The sequence below is a fragment of the Triturus cristatus genome, chromosome 2_2 (genome assembly GCF_964204655.1).
Source record: "Triturus cristatus chromosome 2_2, aTriCri1.1, whole genome shotgun sequence".
Lineage (NCBI taxonomy): Eukaryota > Metazoa > Chordata > Amphibia > Caudata > Salamandridae > Triturus > Triturus cristatus.
The window spans coordinates 860,822,890-860,848,635 of NC_140582.1; the positions used below are offsets into that span (position 1 = coordinate 860,822,890).

General features: G+C 43.2%; 1 protein-coding gene across 16 annotated transcripts in view; it reads right to left on the bottom strand.

The window, feature by feature from the left end:
* The window catches only part of KLHL5 (kelch like family member 5), a 592,018-nt gene that overhangs the window by 455,945 nt on the left and 110,327 nt on the right, over window positions 1-25,746 (bottom strand). For 2 of the 16 annotated variants that reach the window (XM_085642257.1, XM_085642256.1), the window contains exon 1: window positions 2,322-2,967. The exons of the other annotated variants lie outside the window; for them this stretch is intronic. In XM_085642257.1, the coding sequence (XP_085498383.1) occupies window positions 2,322-2,692 (371 nt within the window). In that variant the 5' untranslated portion in view covers window positions 2,693-2,967. Of the gene's footprint in view, window positions 1-2,321; window positions 2,968-25,746 lie in introns of those variants that run through there. 16 annotated transcript variants of the gene reach the window in all.

The window sequence follows — 25,746 nt, forward strand, 5'->3', positions numbered from 1 at the left end:
TGTCCCAGGAGATTGCCAGATGTCTCTGTAGGCTAGTTTGCTCATGACCAGGGAGTATTCAGAAAGCATAACCAATACAGACAAACCGTTTCTGGGTTTACAGTGGCAGCTGCCCAGTATGCTAGGTCAACTTCTGTTTATATAACGTCTGCTCTACGCTATAGATCTCAAAGAAGAAGGAAGAAGAAACGCATTATAATTTCACTTGTCCTCAAATGCAGGAAGGAGGTTCTATATTTCAGGAACTTTAATCACAGTGACTTGAAAGAACACAATCACTGCCCTGTTAGCGAAGGTTTTTTTACAAACAAAACATCCATCTGCGGAGTGTGCAGTGCCACGTAAAGGCACTCAATGGCACACATGGGTATTGCATGAGTGCGGCTTCGCAAATGACTATGTGTTTGTAAGATTACTGCACAAGAAGCACTGAGGGCTCCTCCCTAAGTCCAACCCTTTTTAATCTGTATTTGCTCCCCCTTGCCAACATTGTGCAATTGTTTGGATCGTCATTTGTTTCTCACACCGATGACACCCAGCTAGTCATGTCTATCTCTCCTGACCAAACTTCAAATCATCTATCTCTTACTCCGTGCCTCCCGGAAGTAGCCAGTTGGTTGGCCGGCGGTAAATTAAAACTTAATAAGGACAAGACGGAAGTTAAGGTGTTGGGCAATACACTATGCAGCAGTGTACTGCACCCCCTACCAGAATGTTTGAGCATGCTGCCGACCCCTAAAGCCCCAAAAAAGAACTTGGGGATGTGGCTTCATCCCAATCTCACAATGTAATACCAAGCTAAAAGAATTTCCGCCAGCTGCTATGGCATTCTGAAAACACTCAAGCTCCTCCCTCTTACAGTTAGTAGAGTGATTGCACACGAATCCTGCTGTCAAGCCCATACCCTATGCCCTATACCTTGGGTCACCTTGCTATGTGGTGCAAAGGTTACCAGCTCGACTTTTTATAGCTACACCTAAATATCACTCAGTTACTAAGGCTCCCAAGGATCTCCACTGGCTCCCGGTAGAGTGCAGGATTCAGTTAAATCTCTTTGCATTATGCATAGGGCGATAAACAGCAGCGCCCCCCTTTTGCTACGGTCATTAGCCTCCCTGTACGTGCCCATAAGACTTCTCAGAGCAGCCTCTGCCCATCTACTCAAGGTCCCCAGGATTCGGAGATCGCATTGGGGTGGATGTTCCACATTCTTTTTGGTGTCCAAACTCTGGAATTCTTTGCCTCTCAAACTATGCCTTCTGGAGCAAGAACTCCCTTTCCACAAAGGCTTGACGACCTGGCTGTTCAGGGAATAACTTTTTAGTCCCCGGATGTTTACGGTATCTGTGGCAGCACTGGGAGGCCTTCTGGTAGCCATGCGCTACATATAAACTGCACAGTAGAACAGAGTAGAATAGAATAGAATACCTATTCAGCTAGAGCTAGTCCACGCTAGTGGTACTGGAGAGGGCATTCATGGTCAGACATTAATCAGAGGTTTGAACATCTTCCCCGTCTCCCCATCATTAGGCAGCCAGTGATCCTTTCTAGAGGTCGATACCGCTCACTTCTATGTGACACAGGAAAAAGATACATCGCTTTTACCATCACACGCAAACGCCCATGTACAGGCTCGAGCACTTCTTGATAGACATTCTCTTAAAAACGACACTAATTCATTCAAACGCTCATTGGCATCTGTAGACCCATGCTGCGCCTTCAAGGTTACATCCCTTGGCTACAGACCACATCAGTCTGCCTGGTGCACATGCCGCCCTTGGTGAGGGACTTGGATGGATGCGTTCATTTGTAAGCCCTGAAAACAATCAAAGGTCTGCCTAAAAAGAACCGTTAGCGGGCGTCTAAAAAAGAAAACAAAAGGTCTCCTGGTTGTGAATATCTACACATTAAGGGTGAATAAAAATGCAGTCACTGAATTCCAGTACATGTCACTTATTTCCCCCCAAAAAATTCCTGTCAAATTAATAACTATAACCCGTTCTCTCCTAAATCAAAGGGAACAGCCAGCATTCAAATAGGTGTTAACTATTATACGCACATACAATTACAAGCTATGTATCTGGACTGTTTGTAGACTGAATAATCACCCACACATGCGATATGCCGCACTCGCAGTACTGGACCTTGCATGGAGTGGATACAGCGAAAACATATCTAGTTCGCTTGCTTAACATATATATGATGTGATTATGTTTATGTGGAAGACCACCTCTCAATGTGGCTTGGAAGTCAGTGATTGAAAAAGTATACGGGCAGCGCCTTCGTAAGGGCTTCGAAGCACTCTGGAGCAGCCCCCTCACCTGCATGAACTGCTGTCAGACTCCACGTCCTCCTCACTTCCTCGTTCGTCGGCTTCCGGCGGCTCGAGCCAGCGTGGACCCTCACAGTCCTCTGTGGTAAACTCAATGGTGGGCACTTCGGAGGGGGACGCCATCGGGCAGCAGAGGGTTGGATTCGGGCTGTCTGGCTGCCTTCGGTAACCAATTGAAGCCAGAGGTAGGGGCAGGTTGCCGGGGTCCAGGAACTTTCGGCCAGCAGTTGTTCCCCGGCTCCAGAAGTCTCCTTGGTGGCCGTCACCTGCGGAGGACGAAGGGGCCGCCTGGTGACCAAACCATCGCCATCGGCTCTTCAAAATCTGCTTCACATCAAACTCCCTGCGCGAGCCAGACATCCTCAGAGAAGGAACGCTATCGTCTAGGCAACAGAGCAAAAAGCACTACACAGAAAAGGGGGTTTGTGCATCGAGACACGGCAGACCGAGCACATGCTACGCCTGTCAGCAGCGAGCAGGTCTGGGAGTACGGGAAGGAAAATTATCTATTCACATTCGGCACGCACGCGCTAATATTCTTTAACCCAATCAAAAGCTAAGCAAGTAGCAAAGGATGATGAAAATGGAGCACCCAAAAACACGGCAAACGCCAATCAGCTTATGCTGAACCACTGCACTTTCTATTACCCAGCACCACATCCCCCGACCATTAGCGCTCAGACACTGACAGCATTCATTAAACCCTCTCAGATGCGGAACACCACCCCCTGCTCTGAAACCACAAATGACAGAAAGCCCCAGCGCTGCCGCTGGACCGTTAACCCATTCGGTACTGGATTAAGATGGGCAGAAGAAATGTACACAACTGTTTTCCTTTTGGGCTCGGTGGCAAGCAAAACGCAAAAGATAACACACGATTACCAATGTTTTTTTAAAACACAAAAGAAATGCAAATAAATTAAAGTTGCAGTATTGATAACCATTACCGTCAGCGCGCCAACAAGAATTATTCTCAAAGTGATGATTTTTAAGGTGTCCGCACATGGCTTGTAAAATTGCAATTCAAAGTTGGACATTGACAACAAATGCAGAACTCCATCCTAGCTCTGTTAATGTGTACCCACAGCACGCTAAACTCCACGCCTCGCTCCGCACGGCAGGGGCAGCAGCACGCATCCTCTGTAGCCAAGGAAGGTACTCCCACATTTATGGCTGCGCCGTTCATCACGGGCATTGCTCTTCGGAGGTCACAGGAAGCACCGGGCCCCAGGCCACAATAGGATATATCAGATGTCAAGTTGCATAATGGGAGGTCGCGAAGAGACACAAATCGAGGAATTATCCTCATGTAATGCAAACGTCTCAGATAACCGTGGACAGGCCTAAAAGTCCCCATGGGAACTGAGGCAGCAACAACTAACCACAGGCTATCGCTTCAAGACAGAGGAAGCCTCAGACCACTTTCAAATCAGATAAGTTCCCATCTTCAACTCAAAGCTGCAGGAAGATGCAGGTGCCAGAGGGCACAGACACACAGAAGAGTGGCCAGCGCCATGCTCGGAAGTCACACCTCCAAACCACGTTCTTTATGACCAGACCAATGTGTCTGCTACAGAGAAAAGGCATCAAGGCGGAGAAGTATGCTAGAAAATATCAACTCTGGTCACACAATTTCGTGGCAAGCATTTGCAAAGCGAATAGGTGTGGCTTTAATATGCTAACACATCCAAACACAAGTATGCAAAAGTGTGCTCAGAGTATTGGTGGTGTCTCTCTGGACAACATGCCTCTGTTCATGCCTCGTACGTCCGTGCCCCATTTCTTATCCACTAGGCTTGTGGTGCTGCACGGCACCAGCACCACAATCTTAAGAATTAAAAAATAGCAAAACTGCTTGCTGGGAAAAATACAGGACACAGATTTAGAAGGTACAGAATGTGATAGGACATACAGAGACACACACTAATAGTCTATGATAGTTTGTGCTTGCTTTTGCTAGCACATTTAAGCCAGATCTATTAGCTTTGCCAAGGTTTGTTGACAATGTGTTTGAGATCTCTAAATTTTAGCCAGTTTGTTATCCGGTGTAGAAGTTTGCATTAAATTCAGGATTATGGACCGAATTCATGAGGGGTAGCGATTTACATGCAAAATGTGTTTTTAAAAAAGGCCAGGGCACAGCCCTTTTGTGGGTAGGGAGGTGCAATGTTGTAGTCGGTTAATGTTAAAAAGAAAGGATTTGTGGAGGAATGTGTGACTGGCTTCATGTTATTCCCAGTGATTGTTGAAATGTCCCTGGAAAATATTATAACATAAGGAGGTGAGTTGATTAAAGCACTAATCAAGAAAACCATCAATTAAACTCTTGTTGCCAAGTGTGCAGTATAAGATATTCAGCCTATATGGTTTAGGTGTAATGTTTGAAATCTCCACAGTGAAGCACTTTGATGATGAGGAGTTTCATGAATAAAACAATTTATATTTAAGGGCCTTTGAGTGGTTAAAGGCAACACCTCCCCACTAGGCTTTAATATTCTCTCGATCATTATTATTAAAACTTTTTTGTTCTTTTTTTTCAAATACCAATGCAATACATTACATATATAAAAAAAAACCTGTTCAGCCTTCGTACCATATGGATCAGCGAACCATCGAATCAGTTTGACTGACTGACATTACAACTTTTTCAGTTGAGGGGCACAGGAGATTGGTCACGGTTGACATCTTGATGTCTCTGCAATTAATCAATCAATGCCACTCTCTTCCTCCAACCCACCACTCGCATAATGTTCTCTCAAACATTAATACGTTAAATCCTAGTGGTCAGATGATGAACAGCATAGGTTTCCGTGAACACGGTAGCATCAAGGTGACAGTCTCAAATGAGGGAAGCTGTAGTAGGGACTGCAGTGCTGGAGTTAGGAGGCATCTTTGATGTGATGTTTAGGAGATGTGCCACTAAACGGAGAGGAGACGACCCTTTTGCGTTGGATTAACAGATTGATCTTTCTGTTTGGGAAGTCTAGCTCCGAAGACTGCTAGTAGGATGTGTGCGTGACATCAGACATTACAACGCATGTGGGGAGCTAGGGTGTGTTAGAAGTATTGTGTGTGGAAAGATAATATGAAGCATTGAGGTTTATGTGCACATGTTGGGCTGTTCGGGAGTGGGTGTATCAAATCAAGTGTAATGGGGGAGAGGTTGGGTGAACCGCCCTTGGGAGGAGAGTGCATTTCAGACAGAGTGTGCAAGGGAATGAGCTGCAGTTTGTTGTGAAGTAGTTTATTTTGGCGAGTGGATACAAAATGTTTGTTCTGGTCAGTAGTCTGTTATTAAGAGTGAGGTGAGTAATCACGCCTCTCATATGCATCCTGTCTAGGAGTGATCTACTTTTTATGTGGAGAGACAAGATGCCATTCGAAGCGAATGTTGGGGGGGGGGGGGGGGGGGGGGAGGGTTAGGCATTGAGTAGGCCATAAAAGTGAAAAACAGGCAGCATGGAACACATCGTTTGAGCAGTTCAAGGAAATTCGTCTCTATAATCGCACGTTATATTCTAACAATGTTTTCAGCTAGTAATAAGAAACGAGAAAATAAAGTGATTTGCTCAGAATCACACTAGATATGAAAAAAGCTGGAATTAATCCAAGGCCTCTCACATCTAAAGACCGCAGAGTGGTCACCAGTTCCTAATCTCTGCCTTAGATAGCTCTACAAGAAAGTGAAGGGAAAGTGAATACAATCCTCGCTTCTTGGAGCAGAAACAGTTTCTCGGATGGGTAGGATGAAGTTTTATTGTCTGCATCATTTTATGAGTGCTGCATTTTTACTTTTACAACAAACAAATGATGGACGGAATGCTGACAATGCAGACATTCTCCCCCAGTCAAGAGATCTGGGTTAAATCCATCGTTCTTTTCATTTTGTCAGCATTCCGTCCATCATTTGTTTGTTGTAACGCATTTTTACTTTTAACAAAGCTATGATTCCACCCCACAGCTACAACCTTCTCCAAGTGGAGATCAATGTGTGGTTCATGATGAACAGCAGGTCGCCAGAACCACCATGCAATGCAAAATGCTACTGGTACAGCAAAATGTTTTCATAATTTGAAACTAAATTGGAAACATCCTATTATCAAAAACGTTTAAAGGAATAAGGACGAAGATATGAATGTTTCTTAACAAGGTTAACTTTTTAGCTGACTTTATTTATCTTGCCCGAGTAGTGTGAGAACTTCATGGATATGATAGTTGGGGAGCCATTTCATTGATAAATACAAACACGATGAGCGTGAAATATGAATTAATTAATTGAAAATTATCTTGATGTAACTCCCCCTGATTTCTTCCGTCCAATGGAACACTGGAGCAAATGCAAATGTACTTGGATCAGAACTGTAATGTTAATGGACTCTTATTAACCCTTTCAAAGTTGCAAGCTGTGGTGAACACTATCGAGGGGGGCATCTGACCACTAACCGTTTATTATGATCTTTGAACAAAGCCTACAATTGGTTTGAAATGATTAATAGGTGTATTGTTTCGCGTGTAGCTGTGATTACAGAAGAGGTTCAAGGGGGGAGATATATGTCGGGTAATTTATTAGCTTGGCATAGAAAGAAGGATGCAGAAAGTCGATGGATACAGATATTAACAGGGTCATGAAAACAAGAGATGCTGCTCTTGTCTAAACCTTTAAAGCCCTCTTGAATTTAGAAGAAGAGGTGGCTGAAGGGGATGTTTTTATAAAGTATTCTCGCAACTACAACCTGGAAAGGTAAATGGACCAAATTAATTTGCAGTCAAGCTATTGAAAAAGCGTTCCACGTGTATGTCAGGTCATACGTTACCTATGTTCTGACTCGCTCTGACAAGGGGGAGTCTCTCAAATTACCAGAGAACCAGGCACTGTATTCCTAATACATAAAGAAGATAAACCAAAAAACAAATGTGCTTCAGACTGCTGATACCAATCGAAAGAGTAAAGTGCTCGCAAAGGCACCCATCTCCTAACTGTGGTGACTGAGCGGCCGGGACCAGTTTGGTGTAAGGCCAAGTAAGTTATCCGGAGTAAACCTTATAGACCTCCACAATTGTCTTGAGAGGACTCATACAATCGTGAACCAATAATGGTCCTTTTGTTGGATGCTAAAGAGGGATTTTACTCAGTAGAGGGGCCCTTCATGTTAAGAGGCCTGCAAAACAAGGGGATTAGCCCCCACATTCCCGGATGGATACAGTTGGCGAATAGATGAGGTATGACTAAATGTAGTAGGGGAAAAGAGCATCAATGGTGATTTTTTATTTTTTATTTGGATTGGACATTGAAACTGAAGGATTTGTTTGAGGAGACATATCCTCTGATTTTAAGGAAGCCATGTAAACATGACCTTTTATAGCAAAATGTCATAGCATATGTTTTACGATTTGATGAAAAAAAAAATCGGTGCAAAAGAGGATGAAATGAGCCACCCTTGAGATCAATTGACTGGGACAGTGTCTGGGAAGTCCATAACGATTCATTAATATCTGTGGAATATTTTTACAAGTCTCTTAATCAATTCACAAAAGATGTTAAATTGTATCCCTGTCTGTGCCAAAAAAAGAGGATTGGGAGGGAACTGGGATACACTAACTTTTGACGCAACAATCTGACCACGAGTTATTTCTCTACATCACAGCTTGCATAACGTTCTCGGACGTCACCGACGCTCCTTTACAACGGTGGTGCCTGTCTGAGGTTATACAAAGGAGACTTCATAAAACCGCCCCACAATGAGGGGAAACATCCTCCCCGATGTTCAGTTCCTCTGCATAGAAAGAGACACACACTCGAAAGGCTGCATCATGTTTGGGACTCTCAGGGTATTCACCTGAGGTCCGAGATGAGTTCATGAGACTGGTAATAATGACCTGTGCTGAGGAGGGTGGGTGAGCCACAGAAGGCTCGAGCCATCTAGTTGAGGCTCAGCACGAGGTCATTTGCAGCTCACGTGCTAAACACGAGCCCAACAGACTCCAGCTAGTTCTTTCTGCAGCTGTGCTTCCACCAATGCTGTTGCTGCTCCCGGCGCTCCCTTTCTAAGAGCTGGCCCCTGACGCCTCGAGCACAGGATGCGAGTGTTGGAGGGAGACAGGAGGGACGGAGAGGAAAAGAGAGTGGAGAGGAAGAGAGAGAGAGGGATAATGAAGATGGAGAGTGGCTAGGAAGAGAGAGCGAAGAGAAGGACACGGGTGGCAGCTTGGTGATAGTTGCGTGTGCAAGAAAGGAGGAGGATTTGGCCTGGGGAGTGGTGAGAAATGGGAGAGGGGGGGAAAAACTGGGGAATGTAAGAGAGGTGAGACAGGCAGTTAGGGTTGGGGTAGAGTCAGTAGTGTGAGGGGACTGACTGTGTGCACTATCGACCTGTCAGGTGCACCAGCCTTTTACAACATGTTCATCATATTGAACTTTAGGGGACAGGATGTAGCCAGCCTTACAGCGGGAGCAGTCGACCTCGAAGCTGGAAAACCGAGTTCGAGTCTCGGCAACGACGATCAACATCCTATGATTCTGGGCAAATCACTTAATCTCCCCGTGCCTAACAAAAATGAATGTGTCCATCTGTAACAACACTGGTGCTCATGTAAAGCGCTCTGATTCCTGATATCTTCAGGTCTAGTTCGCGCTATATAAAACTCAAAAACAAAGCTATTGGCCAGTCTGCACCACATGCACACATTCCAGAGCTCAACAGCCTGGCAGAGCCTGGCTTCTTTGTGTTTCGCCTTGTAGAGCCAAGCCATATCTCTGGCTTGGCTCTTTCCATAAATCCTCTCGCTTGCTTGCCTCCATTTCAGCGCTTGGGGAACCAAGGTTGAGGATTTTTGCATAACTGATTTCAAAACAGGGAGGCTATTTCTTAAATAAAACAAGATAGTGAGTGCCAAGTCTTGGGTGGGTAATGTCTCTTATTCTGGCGGCATGCCAGTTCATCGTACGCCTGCACTAACGCCAAACACCACTGACAAAAACATTTCAGAAAAGATAGGATGGGAAAATAAAGAATGGTTTTCGAAGCCTTTTCCAGCCTGTACAAGATGAAACACAAAAAGACCCGAGAACTGGGGTCCTGCTTAGAAGCTCAAAATACGACGAGGAAGAACAAGGTTTTCCCTGAACTCCCGAGGATGTGACACAGCGGCTAGAGAGGGAAGGTCTGGTGTAGCTATGGCCAGAATGACTGACGTTTAGGTGCCCCTGAACATTATTTGAAATCGATGTTTTCATGGCCTGGTTAACAGTGAAGTGCTTTCCTGCTCTCTGAAACATGATGCATTCTTCTCTGATCTAAAATGAGTATTACTGCAGCATTCTGCTTGAGCTGAAGTCTATACAGTAGGATGGCTTACAGGAAGGTGCTGTGGTGGGTCACACTGAAATCAATGGCCGCCCCAACTACTACAGCCCCATGATCAGTTGATAGTAAATTACAAATAGGCTTTAAAAGGTTCTTGATTTGAGAGGGAAAAAAACCTGTTCTCATTCATAGTTCAGGCTGGAATGGCCAGGGCCACTTCCCTATCTATAACTGCGCCCAAGTTTTTAGATCTCGCCTGACCCAGCGCATGCGCTGGTCTGGCGAGACTTATTGAGAGGGCGCCAAGAAGTGCTACCAGGCCAGCCTAGAGCTACAGTGCATGTGCGCGGGCGCGCGCCCTTCGCTTTACCGTGATTACTTTCATTTTCGGATGGTGATCGCGATCGCGATCACTTTCACTTTCGCGAACGCATGGCCGCTTTGCATAGCCTATAGGTCTCGCTTTTGGGACATTATAAGTATTTAGTTATGCAACTGTTGCATGGCTAAACACTTATAAGGTCCCAAAGGCGAGACCTATTGGCTATGCCAATGCGTGGACGGTTTAATAGTTTCACCAAGAAGAAACTAGAGGAACGGGGTTTGATAGGATGTTCATTTTCAAACAACAATGGGAAACTCATTTTTTGCTTAATTTAGCCACATTCAATTGGTGCACGTGCCTCCCGGAACTGCCATCACCTCCAGAAACCTTGTTTTATTTGTGATTCTAACACAAAGGTGAGTGTCATCGACATGGTTGCGTATGCACTCTGAATCTAATTTAGCATCACGAAAGGTGTGGAAAAATCTATTTTAAAGAGGGAAATTGTAAGGAAGAAAATCTTCAACCACCCTAAGTAGCTGTTTCATGCCAGACATTTTATCTTTGTCTTGGAGTATCCCCGCTGTTCTTTCTCTTTTTGCCACAGTTTAGGTGATCCCTAGTCCCAAGGGGGTCCCACACTGCGAAGTGGTGCTCTTCAGAGAGACTCTTGGTGAATTCTCACTACTCAGTAGCAGTCTCAAAGTGGTAACCCATCCCGACCTCTTTATCCAGGTCCTGGGTGGTTACAACCGTAGCGCTTTTTGAGGTGGAATACCTGCACTAAATGGTAGTGACTACTAGCTTCCCAATCGGTGGCAGCTGGTAGAGGGCAGGGGTGGAGAGGAGGGGGTGTTAGAAAAATAGAAAAAAATGACTCATCTGCTCCTCGCCGGTCACCAGCAGCTGCCTCTTCTCTGTCCTCGCTGTTTTCCTGGCTCCCAGCAGCTCCCGGACTCCCCTAACCAATCTCAACGCTGCTGTCACCAGCAAAACAGCAGCGTTGGGATTGATCTGAGCGTCATGGTTCGGCTCTCAGACAGGGAGTGGGAGCCTGTGCATGTTCTCCACCCAGTCTGTGCAATAGACCCGGATGGAGAACATGCTAAGTGCGTGTGGCGGTTTGGCCGGCCCAAGAAGGCTGGCCACGCCATCATGCGCAATTAAGGTGCACATTATACCACACCTCCTCCCTCTGAATCAGCGAGCCCAGCCTGCTCTAACCTGGCTCCAAGCTCCACTAAAAATAAAATGATAATAACGTTCTGTTATAATCATTTTATTTTGCCTTTGCACTGCTCCAAGAGCTGTGGGGCAACCCTCTTCCACATTAGCGGAGGAGCCACAGCTGTTCCCAAAGCAATTTAAGCATAGGGACATATTTGCAATGAATATGAATGTTCACAAATATTAAGGGTATGGTTTTTACAAAAACCTTTATGAACATTGTAAAACAAAATGAAAACTGATCGCGATCACCTTCTGAGGACATGTCATTAAGATAATCTTTAGTTGATCAAAAACATCGGTTTAGTTAAAATGGTTGCAAGCTGGAAGATGGATGTCACCTGCCACAGCACAATGAAAAGTCTCCGGAGCAGGCCCTTTGAAATGGCACAAGTCTGGTGCTACAAATTTACGCAGCCGCAACAGTGAATTCCAGAAGCCTCTCTCTGAAGAGGGAAACTTTGCCTCAACTTCGCGGAGGGAAAAACACGGCTTTGCATGGATATTGTATGGAAATGTGCTGTCACCTATGTTGCAGTGATTCTGCACAAATACAGAACTATGCACAGGAAATGGGACCTTGGTTTTAAAGGGACTGAGTCTTCCCACCACCTTAGTACCTACAAACCCAGGACCGACTAGTTATTGTGTCACACTTGCTCTCCTACTCACTCCCAGAGAAACAAATGATTAGACACCCCAGAACACAACACTGCCACTTCTCTCAGGAATCGCAGTAACAAGACACTTTTTCGCTCACTCTCTTGTACTCGTCCACAATAAGATCTGACGGAGACACAAAGCAGTTTAAAATATTTATTTTAACTAACGTGCCCTTACATGCAGTATACGAGCCACAACAAGCAGGAAAATGCATAATACAAATATTGTCAGCATAGCAGTCAGTTCATAAATCATCAAGGGAGAGGTCATCATAAAAAGACAATGGAGAAAGGACTATAGTGTCTAATCCCCCTCCCCTTGCTAAGAAGAAGTATTATTATATAATAGAAGATCCCTGGGTTTTGTCAGCAGACCCCATACCTTAGCCTATAGATGGTAGATCTACATCATGGGCGCTCGTCTCCTTGGAAAGGTCCCTCTCCAAGTGTGTGTTACCTATTCGTGCATCCCACAAAAAACCAAAGTACGCTGTCCAAACAACAGCTGCATCGATATGTTTAGGCTAAGGACTGGCCAGAACAAAATAACATTGTTGTTCGACCTTGCACATACTGTTCAGTCAAGATTCCAAAAACATGCAGAGAGCGAACACAGAGAGGACTTCTCATGTGAAAGCAGGCTTTAAAAATATTGCAAAAAATAAAGACGTGTAGTAACGTGTGCAAAACAGCAGGCAAGCTGCAACGTTCTCATGCTAAGTTAGTGAAAAACGACAATATTTACACAGAATCAGACCAGCATTGTTGCAGTTGTGTTGATCCCTGTGTTGACCTGCATGCTGTAACTTTCCTAGACGCTAAAACGGACAATGATGCCTTGCTCAGTCTCTGCTCGCCCGCACTGTTGCAACTAAAGTTCCCAGCATGGTAGCCGCAAGCAAGTCTCAGCGGAGGCCAGATGAAGACTGTCCAAGAAACTACAACCCACAAGTGGAGATGAATGGGATGGTGACCATGCCTGGAGTCCGAAATCCCTCACTGTGCCAATATTTGTGTGTGCAGTAGTTCACTTTTGTTGGACACCTGCTTGCAGTTTCCCAGTACTAAACAGGAAACATTCAGCATGGTGTAAACCGCAGGCCCATCACCAGGCCCATCACCAGCCTAATACAGCCCTTGTGCCCGAAGAAGTGTGTCTGAGCCTCACTTTGTGATCGCCTGTCCTACAGTGCAGAGATCCAACATTTGAATGGCTTGCACTGTAGCCTGTGGGTTCACACGCCATTTGTTCTTGTGGGTTAGACAGCTGTCTGTCCCATATAAGTACAGAGATATGTCCCTCCTGATTATGAAGCCATTGACCTGCAGTTACCACGACACCCATGGCCCCGGGCAAGAGATAGACATTTTTTCAAGAAACTGGCAGAGCTTTCCCCTAAACCAGGAGATAAGTATCTTCCCAGTTCTATTACTCTGAAAGCTGGAGACCAAGACATTTTATTCTACTGTTGTGGTATTTAATCTTCTTCCTTTAGGGGTTGCCCGGCTGGGATTAGTCGTAATGTAATATTTCTTGTGTTCTCAATTGGTTAGTGACAGTAAACCATGTTTACACTACAGTGTTAGCGATCACGAATAGTGCATATCCTATGCAACTTCAGTGCAGAGTGCAGCACCTACCTTTCATTGCGTCATTTTCTTCACTTGGTTTGTGCATTTTTCATCGTTTGATTTGGGTTTTATAAAGCGCAAACAATTACCCTGAGGCGTCTCGGCGCTCAAGTTAGGTAAAGTTTGGTTACTATTTTTACTGCAAGTATAGTTATATGTTTTGATGAATTATTAAAGAGCTATATAATACAACAACTCAGGCTGGACGTTCCAATCTTTACTGCAACCGTGAAAGTAGAGTGATGTTGTGCCTCAATTTCACACCATCTCCTTTGGCCAGGATATCTTGAGAGTCAGAGTGGCTTGGGATGCTAACTCTGCATTGCAGATCGAGTACGCAGTGCCCTGGTATCTGGGGAACTCCTGCAATCTAACCTTTTATATGGCTAGGTCACCCCTGCGACTACAAGCATCAGGAACAAATCCTAGCGACAGGGGAGATACCTGGGCCCTAACTGTCAATGGTTGTTAATTCATATATATGTGGACAGATGCAATCTGTTGGCGATGTTTCAAAAGGGGCATCTGAAAATGGCGAGGCCCACTTCAAGCAGAGATGGTATCCGTAGTGTCACCTACTACTGAAAAGTAGAGAAGGAGCAAGTGTGGAGTGTGATGGTCATTCCAAAGACCCAGCAATGCAGGCTCTGTTCTGGGACGGGTGTGAAAGATTGAAACAAAATGGGAATACACCAGAGCGCAACACCCAGAATGGCTTTATTAGGGCCACCACCAACTTGTCCACGATTTTGGCCAGGGCTGGAACCCACGTAATGAGGTAATAACTGAACAGCTCCAATGCATGCCAACTAGACATTTTGAGTAGTAGTGAGGTGCCAGTATCTTCTTACAGGAAGCGAGGTGTAAGCTCTTCAATGAAAGACAGGCTGATAACAGCTTGAACCAAACGGGCAAAACAGCACACCCCACTTGCAGTGACAAGAGACTAGGTGGCATTGTAAGCATTACAATGTAATGGATTAATCAATCTAACAACAAAGCTGGAATAGGATGAACCAAAGAGAAATAATAAAGTGTTAAAACTCTGTTCCCTTCAGAGTGTGGAGGATCAGAGATGAATTAGTGGCAGAAGCTAACATATATGTGAAAATATGGTTGTATGGTTGCACTCTGCAGGGATGTTTCCATTGGGTGGCAACTGCCCACTTGTGGTAGGCTAGCCTCATCCCCACCCCAGTCCCCACTCCCAACTGTACCCTCCCATTTAAACACATGTTCACTTGTGTAACCTCTCAAATAAACGAGTCTGGCGCAGAGATGTTTTAAGGCATGGGCAAAGTGGGCCTTGCCCCAGAACCCAAGCCTTTCAGTGGGCCCCCTGAGAGAGCCAGCTCTGTTCTGTAGAGTCATGCACATATGACCTTGAATAACTCTTAAAACAGATTGTTTTAAATACCGTTTTCCTTTCATTTATTTTTAATGTGGGTGATGTGTGGGAGTCTATTACATGCATTTTGTCAAGAAATGTTGTGTTTATGTTAAATGCAAAATCCATAAAAAAAAAAAATAGATCAAAACCAACCTCACAAATGAGAAAGGGGAGGGGTTCACAGGGATTATTTGCAACAATATTAGCGAGCTGCTGCTGTGTTTCAATATAGAAAATACACCTATCCCTGAAAATTCGATGTAAACACATTTAGAATTTGGACCAGTGTCACTGCACACTGGTCAGTAACCTGGCCAAAGAGAGCAGAATATGGATCATAAACGTATACCTGTTACGAACAGGGGCCACCAAGATACGATTGCCGAAGGCCCCCAAAATCCTAGAGGTGTCCCTGGTCTGGCGCACACAGCCAGTGTCTGTTCACTAGAGCGGGGGGTGAGGTGGTGAAGTATGCAGTTTCTGGTCTGGCAAAGACCACAGAGAAGCAGTAGACTGCTAGTTTGGTTGTTGGGGACACCATACACGTGGCATCACACACTGCGCGTGGGCACGGGAGGATCACCTAAAGGGACCAGTGGGTGGGCGAGAGACACACACACACACACACACACACACACACACACGGGGGACTGCTTCTGTTCATAAAGTAATGAAAAGAGCACGTTGTAAAATGTACTCCGCTCTCGCCATCCAATTAACGGTCTTTGTTCAGACTGAAAGCCCTTTTAAGAAGCACGCTGCAGCGCACTTCATAAATGTTACCGGCGTCAAGATCAGTGCGCGCGGGAAGGGCTGAGGCTTAATTGCGCTGGATCGCGTTCACGTGTGCCTCTACTCATGACTCACTCTGTTGCATAGCAACAATGCAACGTCGGTTTGGAGTGCTCTTTTTCCTTAATGGCTGTTATCATCAGAACATACTTTGCCACCCTTCAAGAAGTAGGTGTTCACTGTTAACAAGGAGCTCTATGGTTGCTTCTGTGAGATTTGCACCATGCACCTGTTTTGGACTGATAACTTAAGTGGTACACTTTGTAAAATGAGCAGAAAAGCAAACTTGGTATTCTCTGAGCTTTGCTTGTGTATTTCTGAAAGTCAGCTGTCTTATTCCGGTCTTCAGCATTGTAGTCTTCGGTTTGCCATCTCAAACTGAAAACTGATATGTATGAAAGTTTGTGTAAGGTTCCAGATAGTGAGTTGGTGTCTGGCCAGCTCCGTGTGTGGACGGGTAGTTTCCGGCTCTTCTTTGAAATAACATGTTTTCAACGACTCTCCTTCCTCTGTGGTTGTCACAAGTCGGCATCGAGGTGCTTCTCGGATCAACTGATACATCTTTACATTTTTCTGCTGCACTGTGTCGGTGTAGAGCACGTGGTTCAGGCACAGGCACTATACATCAAGTTCACTTATTTGTCAAGCTTACTAAAACCATCCAAATCTAAAAGTGAAACACTCATTACTAATCACACACAACCAAACATCAGCATTACAACCTCCACAATTAAACAATGGTTGTTACAGTCCACTGAGGCCCTTCCCAGGTCTGCACAAAAGGGGCACCCAGATAGAAAAGGCACTACAATGCCATAACAATGCTGTTTCCAAAATACAAATGTGAATAACATAAGAAAAATACTTCAAATTGGAGCTTGTGGTCCCGCATCCTATCCCAACGATCCCATTCCAGATAGGGTTATCAAACCATGTGCCAGTGGCATAGCCCCACCAACACTCAAAATCTTCGACTCTTCCCTAGAAAAGGAGTCAACCCCATCATCACTAAACTCTCATCGGATCACACTCTTACTCTAACCATGATTCCATAGAAGTGCAGAACCTGACCCAAAGCGTCCTTTCTTTGAAAAATAATAGAAAAGGCCATCTCATAAAAGCTTTTATTTCAACTTTCAATTACCTCTTAAATGCATTCAAAGTTGTTTGTTGCCCCAACCACAGCAATGGTTGAGGGTGATGTGTATTTAGCAGTGTTGCTTGAACTGTCAGCACCATTTGATGCAGTTAACCACAAGATGCTTCTCACTATCCTGCCCAGAAGAATGGCAATGCATGGGCATGTACTTGATTTGTTTTCACCCTTTCTCTCAACACGATCACATGGACACATTCAGGTCATGCACCCTTCTCCTAAGCCGCAGAGTACCACAAGGGTTCATTATCGATCACTTTCTATTCAATCTGGTCATGGATTGCTTGGTCAATAACTCCAACGGAAAGGGATTAACATCCACTCGCATGATGATGATACCCAACTTTACCAAGACATCTGTCTCATCAGATGTAGCAATCCTGAAATACTTCAGAGAAGACCTAAATTGCTGGATTAGCTCTTTCTCCCGAAAACGAAATCAGCCAAAACATAATTTCTCCTCCTCTACGACAGACAATTGCCACTCACAGTCAAAAAATATTTAAAGCAACTATAACATCTGGGCATATGCTCCACACTGGTACCTTCAACATGGTTGCTTTGCTTCACCATCAGCCCCACGAAGTCATGGTATCCCAAATTGCCAAGTAGACATACTGCCTCATTCTAGTTATCTGTTCTCAGAAACACTAAAACCAACTACTCTCACCTCTGACCGTAGAGCAGTAATTCAGGCACCTCTGACTTAGAGCCCCTTCAGAGCTGTCCTACATGCAGCAGCACGTGTCCTATAAGGAGCCAAGAATTCAGAACCCATCTACCCTATTCTGAGAGTCCTTCATTTGCTTCCAATGGAAGACAGAATCAACTTCAAAATGAACAGTCTTCGTCTGTATACGATACTTCATGAGAAAAATGTAAAAACTGGTATGTTGTCTTTTGATATGGTTGAAGTCTCTGGGTCACAGAGCTTCGCTGGATGTGTCTTTGACGAATAAAATTTGTTTACAAAAAAAAAAAATGAACAGTCTTCAACACACAGCTCTAACATCTCGACCTACTCTGTTACTGTAAAATAAACTCGTCAGAGGAGGAACCACTAAATTCACATCTAGCATTTTATTGTAAATCTTATTGAAAAAAAGAACAACAAACTCTGAATCAGGTATTCTCCTGACAAGCATCAAGAATAGAGGAACATCTGCTGAAGGAAATAAACCCTAAGGTACTAGCCTTCTGAATAAACGTAAAACACTACCTTTCAAGAATACCTGTAAAAGACCAAGGGGCTTTGGTTTGGAGGCCCAGAAGGCACCGCCGAGGCTCTCTAGCCGCAACCCAGCTACCGGTGTTAGAGAATGCAGCATGTGTGGCTGGGCTTTGTTTGGCAAAAAGCATCTGCTGCCTTGCTAGGCACTTTTTCAACAACAAAAAAATAATGCCGGTTGGCATGTCATGGACGCACGAGAGGCGACCAATGTATTTGTTTTTTTTTTACATTTTCCTAAGATAAAGGCTGGGGAGGGTTGTTTTGGGGAAATGTTGAATCAATTTAGTTGGCACACAGAGCTCTCAGTGCATGTGGGACATTGATGCCATTTCCATGTAGATAAAACCTCTGCAGACATAGCATTGGTATCTTTACCCTGAAAAAGGAGGGCAGTCTTACCCTGTATTTTTTTATTTTCATATAAACATATTTTATTGGTTTTCCAATCCACAAGTACATTAACAAAGTGACATTACAATGAAAGTACATTGCACCTCCGCATACACCATGCCTTAAGTGTCTTGTGATGGCCCTTCAGCACTGGCGGTTGTGCCTCCAGGCAGGTTTATCAGGCCATGGTATTCCCACCAACTGCAATAACGGGTAAGGAAACACCTGGGCAGGGTGAATAGCAACATACGCGGGCATAACAATTTCAATTCAACTAAAACATTAACAATTAATCTGGAAATTTATATTCAAAATAAATATTTATTTTATAAAGTTTTATATAAAGAGAGAATATTAGATTTTTGTTTGCATATTATAGTAAATCAAATTGATTTATTCATGTTTTCTATATATATTTTATTTTTATAAAAGTAAGATTTCAATCATTCAGTGTCGTGCTAGCCAAGTTGATAGTACATGATACACTATACTAAGGTCTAAGGACCTGGTTATTTTCAACAGGCAATTCAGTAATAACATCTGTGATCACAATATAACAGTGTGATGGCAAATAGACACGATGTACGGGAACTGGCGGTATGTTGTTGTCCATCTGCCCCATATCTTGTGGTATTTGTGGGAATTTGTGGCAATGTATATAGGTTCTTCCTATTTTGCACACCAGTACATTCCGGACCTTTAGTCGGATAGTGTTGGTGGACTCTGGGATTTACATTTGCGTGCAATGCCTTTTTTGGCGACCATTGTTGCCAGTTCCACAATTATGTGATCCCCTCCACACCCAACATCCTTCAGAAGACCCAGTGGAGCTATTTTGGGTGATGGCTCAATAGGTCTCTCTAAAACTCAGGAGACAGCTTTGGCTACTAGCTTCCAGTAGTGTGCCACGCTGGGACACTGTCATACCATGTGAAGGAAATAAGCGACCAGGAATGAACAGAGTTCATCTGGGCTCAGGAAGTATCCCTGCAAGCCAGAGACGCTGCGGTGTGAGATAGGTCATATGCAGACAATGTTTGTGCTTTTTTTGTTGATCTTCTTTTACTGGAGAAATTAAACATTTAACTATAGTTCATTTTAACAATGCTGGGAGTTTTACTTTCTTAATATTTAGTTACCAAAAGGCAAACAGCAGTTTAATCATGAAAGCTGCCATATATTTTCAAATGAAAAAGGACACTCGCAAACAAATGTCAAATGGTGTGGATCAGATCTCATCTCTTAGAGGAATATAAGAATTCTTCAATACTAATTATACATATACTTTTCCTCTTCTCTTCCTAGTTCTTCTAGAGGTGATCATCATCATGTCTATCGACTGATAACAGCCAGTGACAGCTTAACCGTTAGAAACACAGACGTACCCAAGTGAGTAAATGAGGTTGGGAGAATAGAAATGTTGGCAAAGAGTACACTCCTGTATATGCCAACACATTCGTGTCCAAATTTGAGCTAGACCACATTTTCAACAACAGTCAATGGAGTACGAATTTAGCATTTTATTTTCGCTTCATTGACGACATTTTCTTGATTTGGACAGATTCTTGTTTGAGTTTGGAATGCAACATCAAAGAACTGAATGATAAAAACAGTCGCATCAAATTCATACATAATATCAGCGCAGAATCTTTGTCATTCCTAGACGTTCTTATCACTAAGAGTAACAATTCTTTCACAAATTCTGTCTTTTCCAAACCGACAGATAGGAACAATCTTCTTTTGTATTCAAGTTTTCATCCGCCCTCGCTGCTACGCAACTTGCCATTTTCCCAAACACTATGCACAAAAAGAATCACTTCAGATCCTCATCAGTTAGAGGAGGCACTCATTCAACAAAGTATAAAGTTTCAAGCACGTGGTTATCCAGAACAAGTACTTCACAAAGCAGTCACCAAAACTCAGGAAAAAGAGCAAATTGAGTTACTTAAGCCGCAAATGCCAAGAGACAAAAACAGACAAGTGTTTGTTTCAAAATATTCTATTTTGTCACCTACCATTAGCAAAATCATCAAAAAGAGGTGGGAATTACTCCAACAGGAAATTGACTTCAATGATTTATTCTTGGAACAGCCTCTGTTTGCGTACAAGCGCAGTAGGAACATTAAAGATTTATTGAGTAGACCCACAGCGGGGATTCCACTATCCTTTACAGGCATGCGTAAACGCTATAATTGTGTGAACTGCAATAATGTTATCGTAGGCAGTGTTATCAATCATCCCCACACAGAGAAACCTATCAACTTGAGATACAGTGGAGATTGTAACAGTATGAATGTGATCTATTCAATTAAGTGTCCCTGTGGATTTTTATATGTTGGTAAAACATCGCGCAAAGTTAAAACTCGCATTTCTGAGCACAAAAGTTCCATCCGCACAAAAAGTCACAAGTCCCATCTGGCCACCCATTGGATTGAACATCAACATACCAATGCCCAACTCAGGTTCACAATTTTGGAAATGGTTCCCTTAAGAACAGACAGGGATACACCGAAACTATTGGCACAAAGGGAGGTCTGGTGGACCAAATTTTTGCATGCTCTTGTACCATCAGGACTTAATGACAAAATTGAATTAGCATGTTTTTTGTGAAACACAACTAGATTGTAAGTACTGTCCTCACCATGTTCCTCAGGGCTGCATCTTCACTGTGTACATTATTTTTTGCATGTCATCTGTTTCTTCCTCTATTTTTTGGACTCCCGTTTGTTTATGTTTTTGTTGAACAGTTCAGTTGTTTGTATGTCATGCGTATGTATATAACACATCACATTGCATGAGATTTCATTTTTTCACCTCCATTCTTACAGCATGATTCACCACAATTTTTTTTTCATTTTTATCAATTTTTTCATCCTTATTAGCAGCAGTTCCTCACATATTTCATACGCCTCGTGTCTTGGGTTCCTTGAGACTCACACCTACACGATTCTATTTTTATCCCCGTTTTGTCCCCAGTTCTTGACATCTTTTGGGTGTTCATTGTGGATATATTCTTAATCCTTTTGGTCATCACCATGAGTATCATTATTCAGCACACAGTTGTAGTGTAGCGTTTTTTCGTACATCTCACATGACCATTTTTTTCAGGTCACGTCACATCAGCATTTTCTTTTCCCCCATTACATGGCTTATCCAGCAAAGTATTAGTTTCAGTCCTCTTTTTACTTTTACCTTACGCGCTTATCGCGTGCCGGCGTCAGACGTCGTTTGATTTATAGACCCGGAAGGCAGCAGGTTCACTACCAGCGTTCATCCTCGTTCGCGTCTGGTGGTGCCGTGCTGATCCTCTGTCCGTTGGTAAGTCTGATATTCCGGTGACTCTTTGGGTCCAGCTAGCTCTCACACCACTCAGTTGTTATATTTCGGAGTAACAAGGGTTATCGGTTTATTTTTGCAGGTTGCTGCAAGCAGATTGTTTCGTGCAACAGGTCCGGGTCTAATTAGGTCACTGTGTTTTCCTCGTACATATTACTGAGACTGGGCTTTCAACACTGAGTTTTTCAGGTAAATAGTATTCTAAGAACTTTTATAATCACTCAATTGTAAGCATTCATTTATTGTTTCACCCCAATTTGGCCCACATTTTTTTATATATACATTTATACAGGTTCTTTAGCTGTTCTACAACTTTCAAGGTAGTATCTTTGGATACTCGTTACTTAGCATTTCAATGCTAGACCGCCTCGGATATTTTCCAGAGATACCACAGTCGCTGTACCTTTGCAGTTCAACAGCACGTTCTCCACGTCGCTTTTTGCGCAGATCTCCATTTCTGACGAGCCACTGTAAGGTTCTGTTGTTTAGTTTCTTTCTCTTAATCTTTTCTTTTTCACTCACACGGAGTGGTTTATATTGGTCTAGTTTGTCTTGCTCAGGGTGAAGGTTCTATGCAGGTCTCTTTACTTATATTCCATCACTTTATTTGATCTAGCTCTTTACACTCTATCATTCTCTTCACAATTGATACCCTATTGGTGTGGTGTAGGACAATGTACAGGTGCGCTATTTTCACTCTGGTCATTAAACAGATGTATCTATTCAGTACTGCATGAACGTTTAGGATTTGTTGTATCATAATTCAGTCAATTGTTACTATATGGTTTTCCTTTTTTTCATTCTCTCTCATACAGGCCCCTGAAGAAGGGATTATGTGAAAATCCCGAAATGCATTGGGCTTCTACAACCTCAATCGTCATTGTTTAGCAACAGTTTCAATGTCATATTGTTGATATTGAGAGACAATTGTTGATTTGCAACAGGCTCTTCACAGCACAATTCGTTCTGTTTTTTGCACCTATTTAATTTGTTTGTGATGTTCTCAGAATAACATAACTCATGAAGTAAATGAGACCATATTATTAACCCCTTCAGCGCTGCGCGGATTCCCCCGCGGTGCTGAAGGGTTCTAGCGCGGGCGTGGTCATGACGGAACGGTTCCGTCATGAGCACAGCTCAACCGATGCTCATGACGGAACCGTTCCGTCATGAGCATCGAAGGGGTTAATATGAACAATAACATTGTTTCCTATTGATTGATTTCAACAAAAAATTCTGTTTAACAGTATGCTTTATGGATTACATACATAAATTATTTCTCAGCAGTGCATCCGGTATACAGATGCAGAGCATCTGCTTATTCTAGTATGTTCAGGGTGGCTACCTCTTCCGGTTTGCACGCAGTTCTTGTTTTAGAATGATGAATTGTAGTGAATAGTTGTTTCTTTCTCATTATTTTGTAGTGCGCTGACTTCCCTAGATTGCATCTATCGACTGATAACAGCCAGTGACAGCTTAACCGTTAGAAACAGACGTACCCAAGTGAGTAAATGAGGTTGGGAGAATAGAAATGTTGGCAAAGAGTACACTCCCAATTTCTGGCAGATACCCTGCAACTGCCCACCTCTAAATGACCTTATGTATCTTTCCAAAACCGTTCTATCCCCTTTAACGGACACTGTCTACTACACTTTGTTATTTCAGAGACTTACCTATGAAACCATCTGAGAAAAGCTACCTGTGAGGGTTCTAGCGCTTTTAGGTCATGTCTAGAGACAAATTGAACTGTCTCACCAGCTTCATGTAATCAAAAGAAAAACAACCCTCCCCCCCCCCCAGCCCCCCCCCCCCCGGAATAGCTGTATCTGTATGATCACTGAAGAAGGCAACCGCCAAAACGAGTCTTTTCTTGGAATAAAATTCATGAATCCTGAAACCCCGGGAGTGCTCATCTTTCTTTTGTTAGTCGGATATATAAGACTGCATTTACAAAGTGATTTTGTAATTGTAAATTTGTCGAATTTGCCCACTAGGGCAGGACGTTAAGACAAGAACCTCACTGCCGTCATTCGTATTAATATTATATTATGAATTGTCTTCCAAAATTGCTGATGTACTGTAGTATTGAATTATTTTTAAATATTCACAATATGTTAAATATTTGGCAAATATGTAATCACTTCTTGGGAGACCTTTAACAATGGCGCCCATGTAAGACTCTTTCTACATATGTTAAATGTAGTCCTTCCTTTATATCAATGAATGAAATTGTATGTAAATAAGGGAACATAGAAGTAGCCTCCATACCGTGATAAAGCGAAATGCGTTGGTGAGGCGTTATCTTGCCAGAATAAATCTTTAAAAGCGTCTCTGGGTGTCCTGGATTTCTTTCCAGATACGGAGAGAGTTGTGCTGATGTAAGGGTCACCGGAACCCTTCTGGGACCGCCGCCAAAGAAGCTCCGGACTTCCGGGTTCTATTTGTGAATATATATATATTTATAGTTTTTTTATCTACTGGCGGTCACCAGTAGATAGTTGTAGTTAGGACCTAGTTTCCATAGGAAAAGCGTTTGTTTTCCCAATAACTTTGGCGCTGGTTGACGAATCTTCGCTAATATATATATATATATATATATATATCAAACAATCAAACAATTGCCCAAAAGCTTTTAGAAGCGCACACAACAGCAGATGAAACCCAGAGGTTTATTAGCAATACAGGAAACTCGCATCAGCATTCCTTGGTGAGATTAACTTTGACCTGACGCGTTTCGAGTTTCTCCTCTTTTTCGAAGGTCATCAGCACATATGCATTTGGCGCAGGGAGTTTGAATCACATTTTATATACCGCCCTCAGTGGGCTGAGCTTAGTGCTGGTAATGACTCCTGGGATCTGTAGTTTTAGTCCCACAAAACTCACTTCCTTTAGTAGGTCCTGCGTTACAATCCATATGTTTAAAAGCATTGTGAAACCCTGAGTGGGCCCCTGAATGCATTTAGCGAGTTGAAGTGTCCCCATCTGCTGTGCTGCATGACGAGTCAAGATCTCTTTATCCATTGGTCGGTTCAACTGTTATCTATTTTGCCTCCTCCCACGACACCATACAGGATGATGAAATGGGTCAGCCCACATCAGCCGTTGGTTCCCTTGCACTGCAACAACATTTTGCCTGATCACACGTGCACATCTGCCTAAAAAAGAGCACTTCAATGCCAGGGTTAGTGGGCCAATACTGTACTTTGCTAATGCTCTTTTCCTTCCATTGTTCATCTAAATGTATTTCATCAGTCATCATTGTGAGTTTACACTAGGTCTCGAGGTTACAGTAATTCTAAACTAATAGTATCTTTTTTTGTGTCATTAGGCATCATATTTTCCTTTGCTGTGTTAACACTAAAAAACTAAACTAAAAGACTAAACTGGTTTCGAGGCCTGTCCTAAGTACATGTGCTAACGACGAAGCATCCACAATGCTCTATTAAAATCAAATTTGAAGTTTTATTTGTTTACTTTTAATTTTTATGTTTAGGCGGTCGCCTGTTTAATTTTTTATTTTGTGGCCCATGCTTGCAATAAATAAATCACACCCGCTTGCCAAAGACAGACCTACCTGGCTTTACCAATGCCTGTTATTCATTACGTTAGGTTTTAAATCCAGCATGCCAAACAACTTACTCTTTGATTGTGGTGACACATAGCACCTAAAACGAATACAAAATTCAATAGAGCGTAAACAGAGCTATGATGTATTTGGCACTGTATGTCAAATACATTATCATTTTATATTTTACCACAAGGTATAATCAACAAGAAAGTAGTAAAGTCCATTCATCCAGACCTGTAAAGTACACACACAAGTTTTTAAAACATTTTGTGACATAGGCTGAGTTCGGAGGTGACCCTAGACTCTTGGTGTTCTCTTCCACTGAGGAAATATCAAATGTCCACCCTTTATCCCCAAACAATCGATATATTTACATTAAATCTAGCTGCAGACATTACATT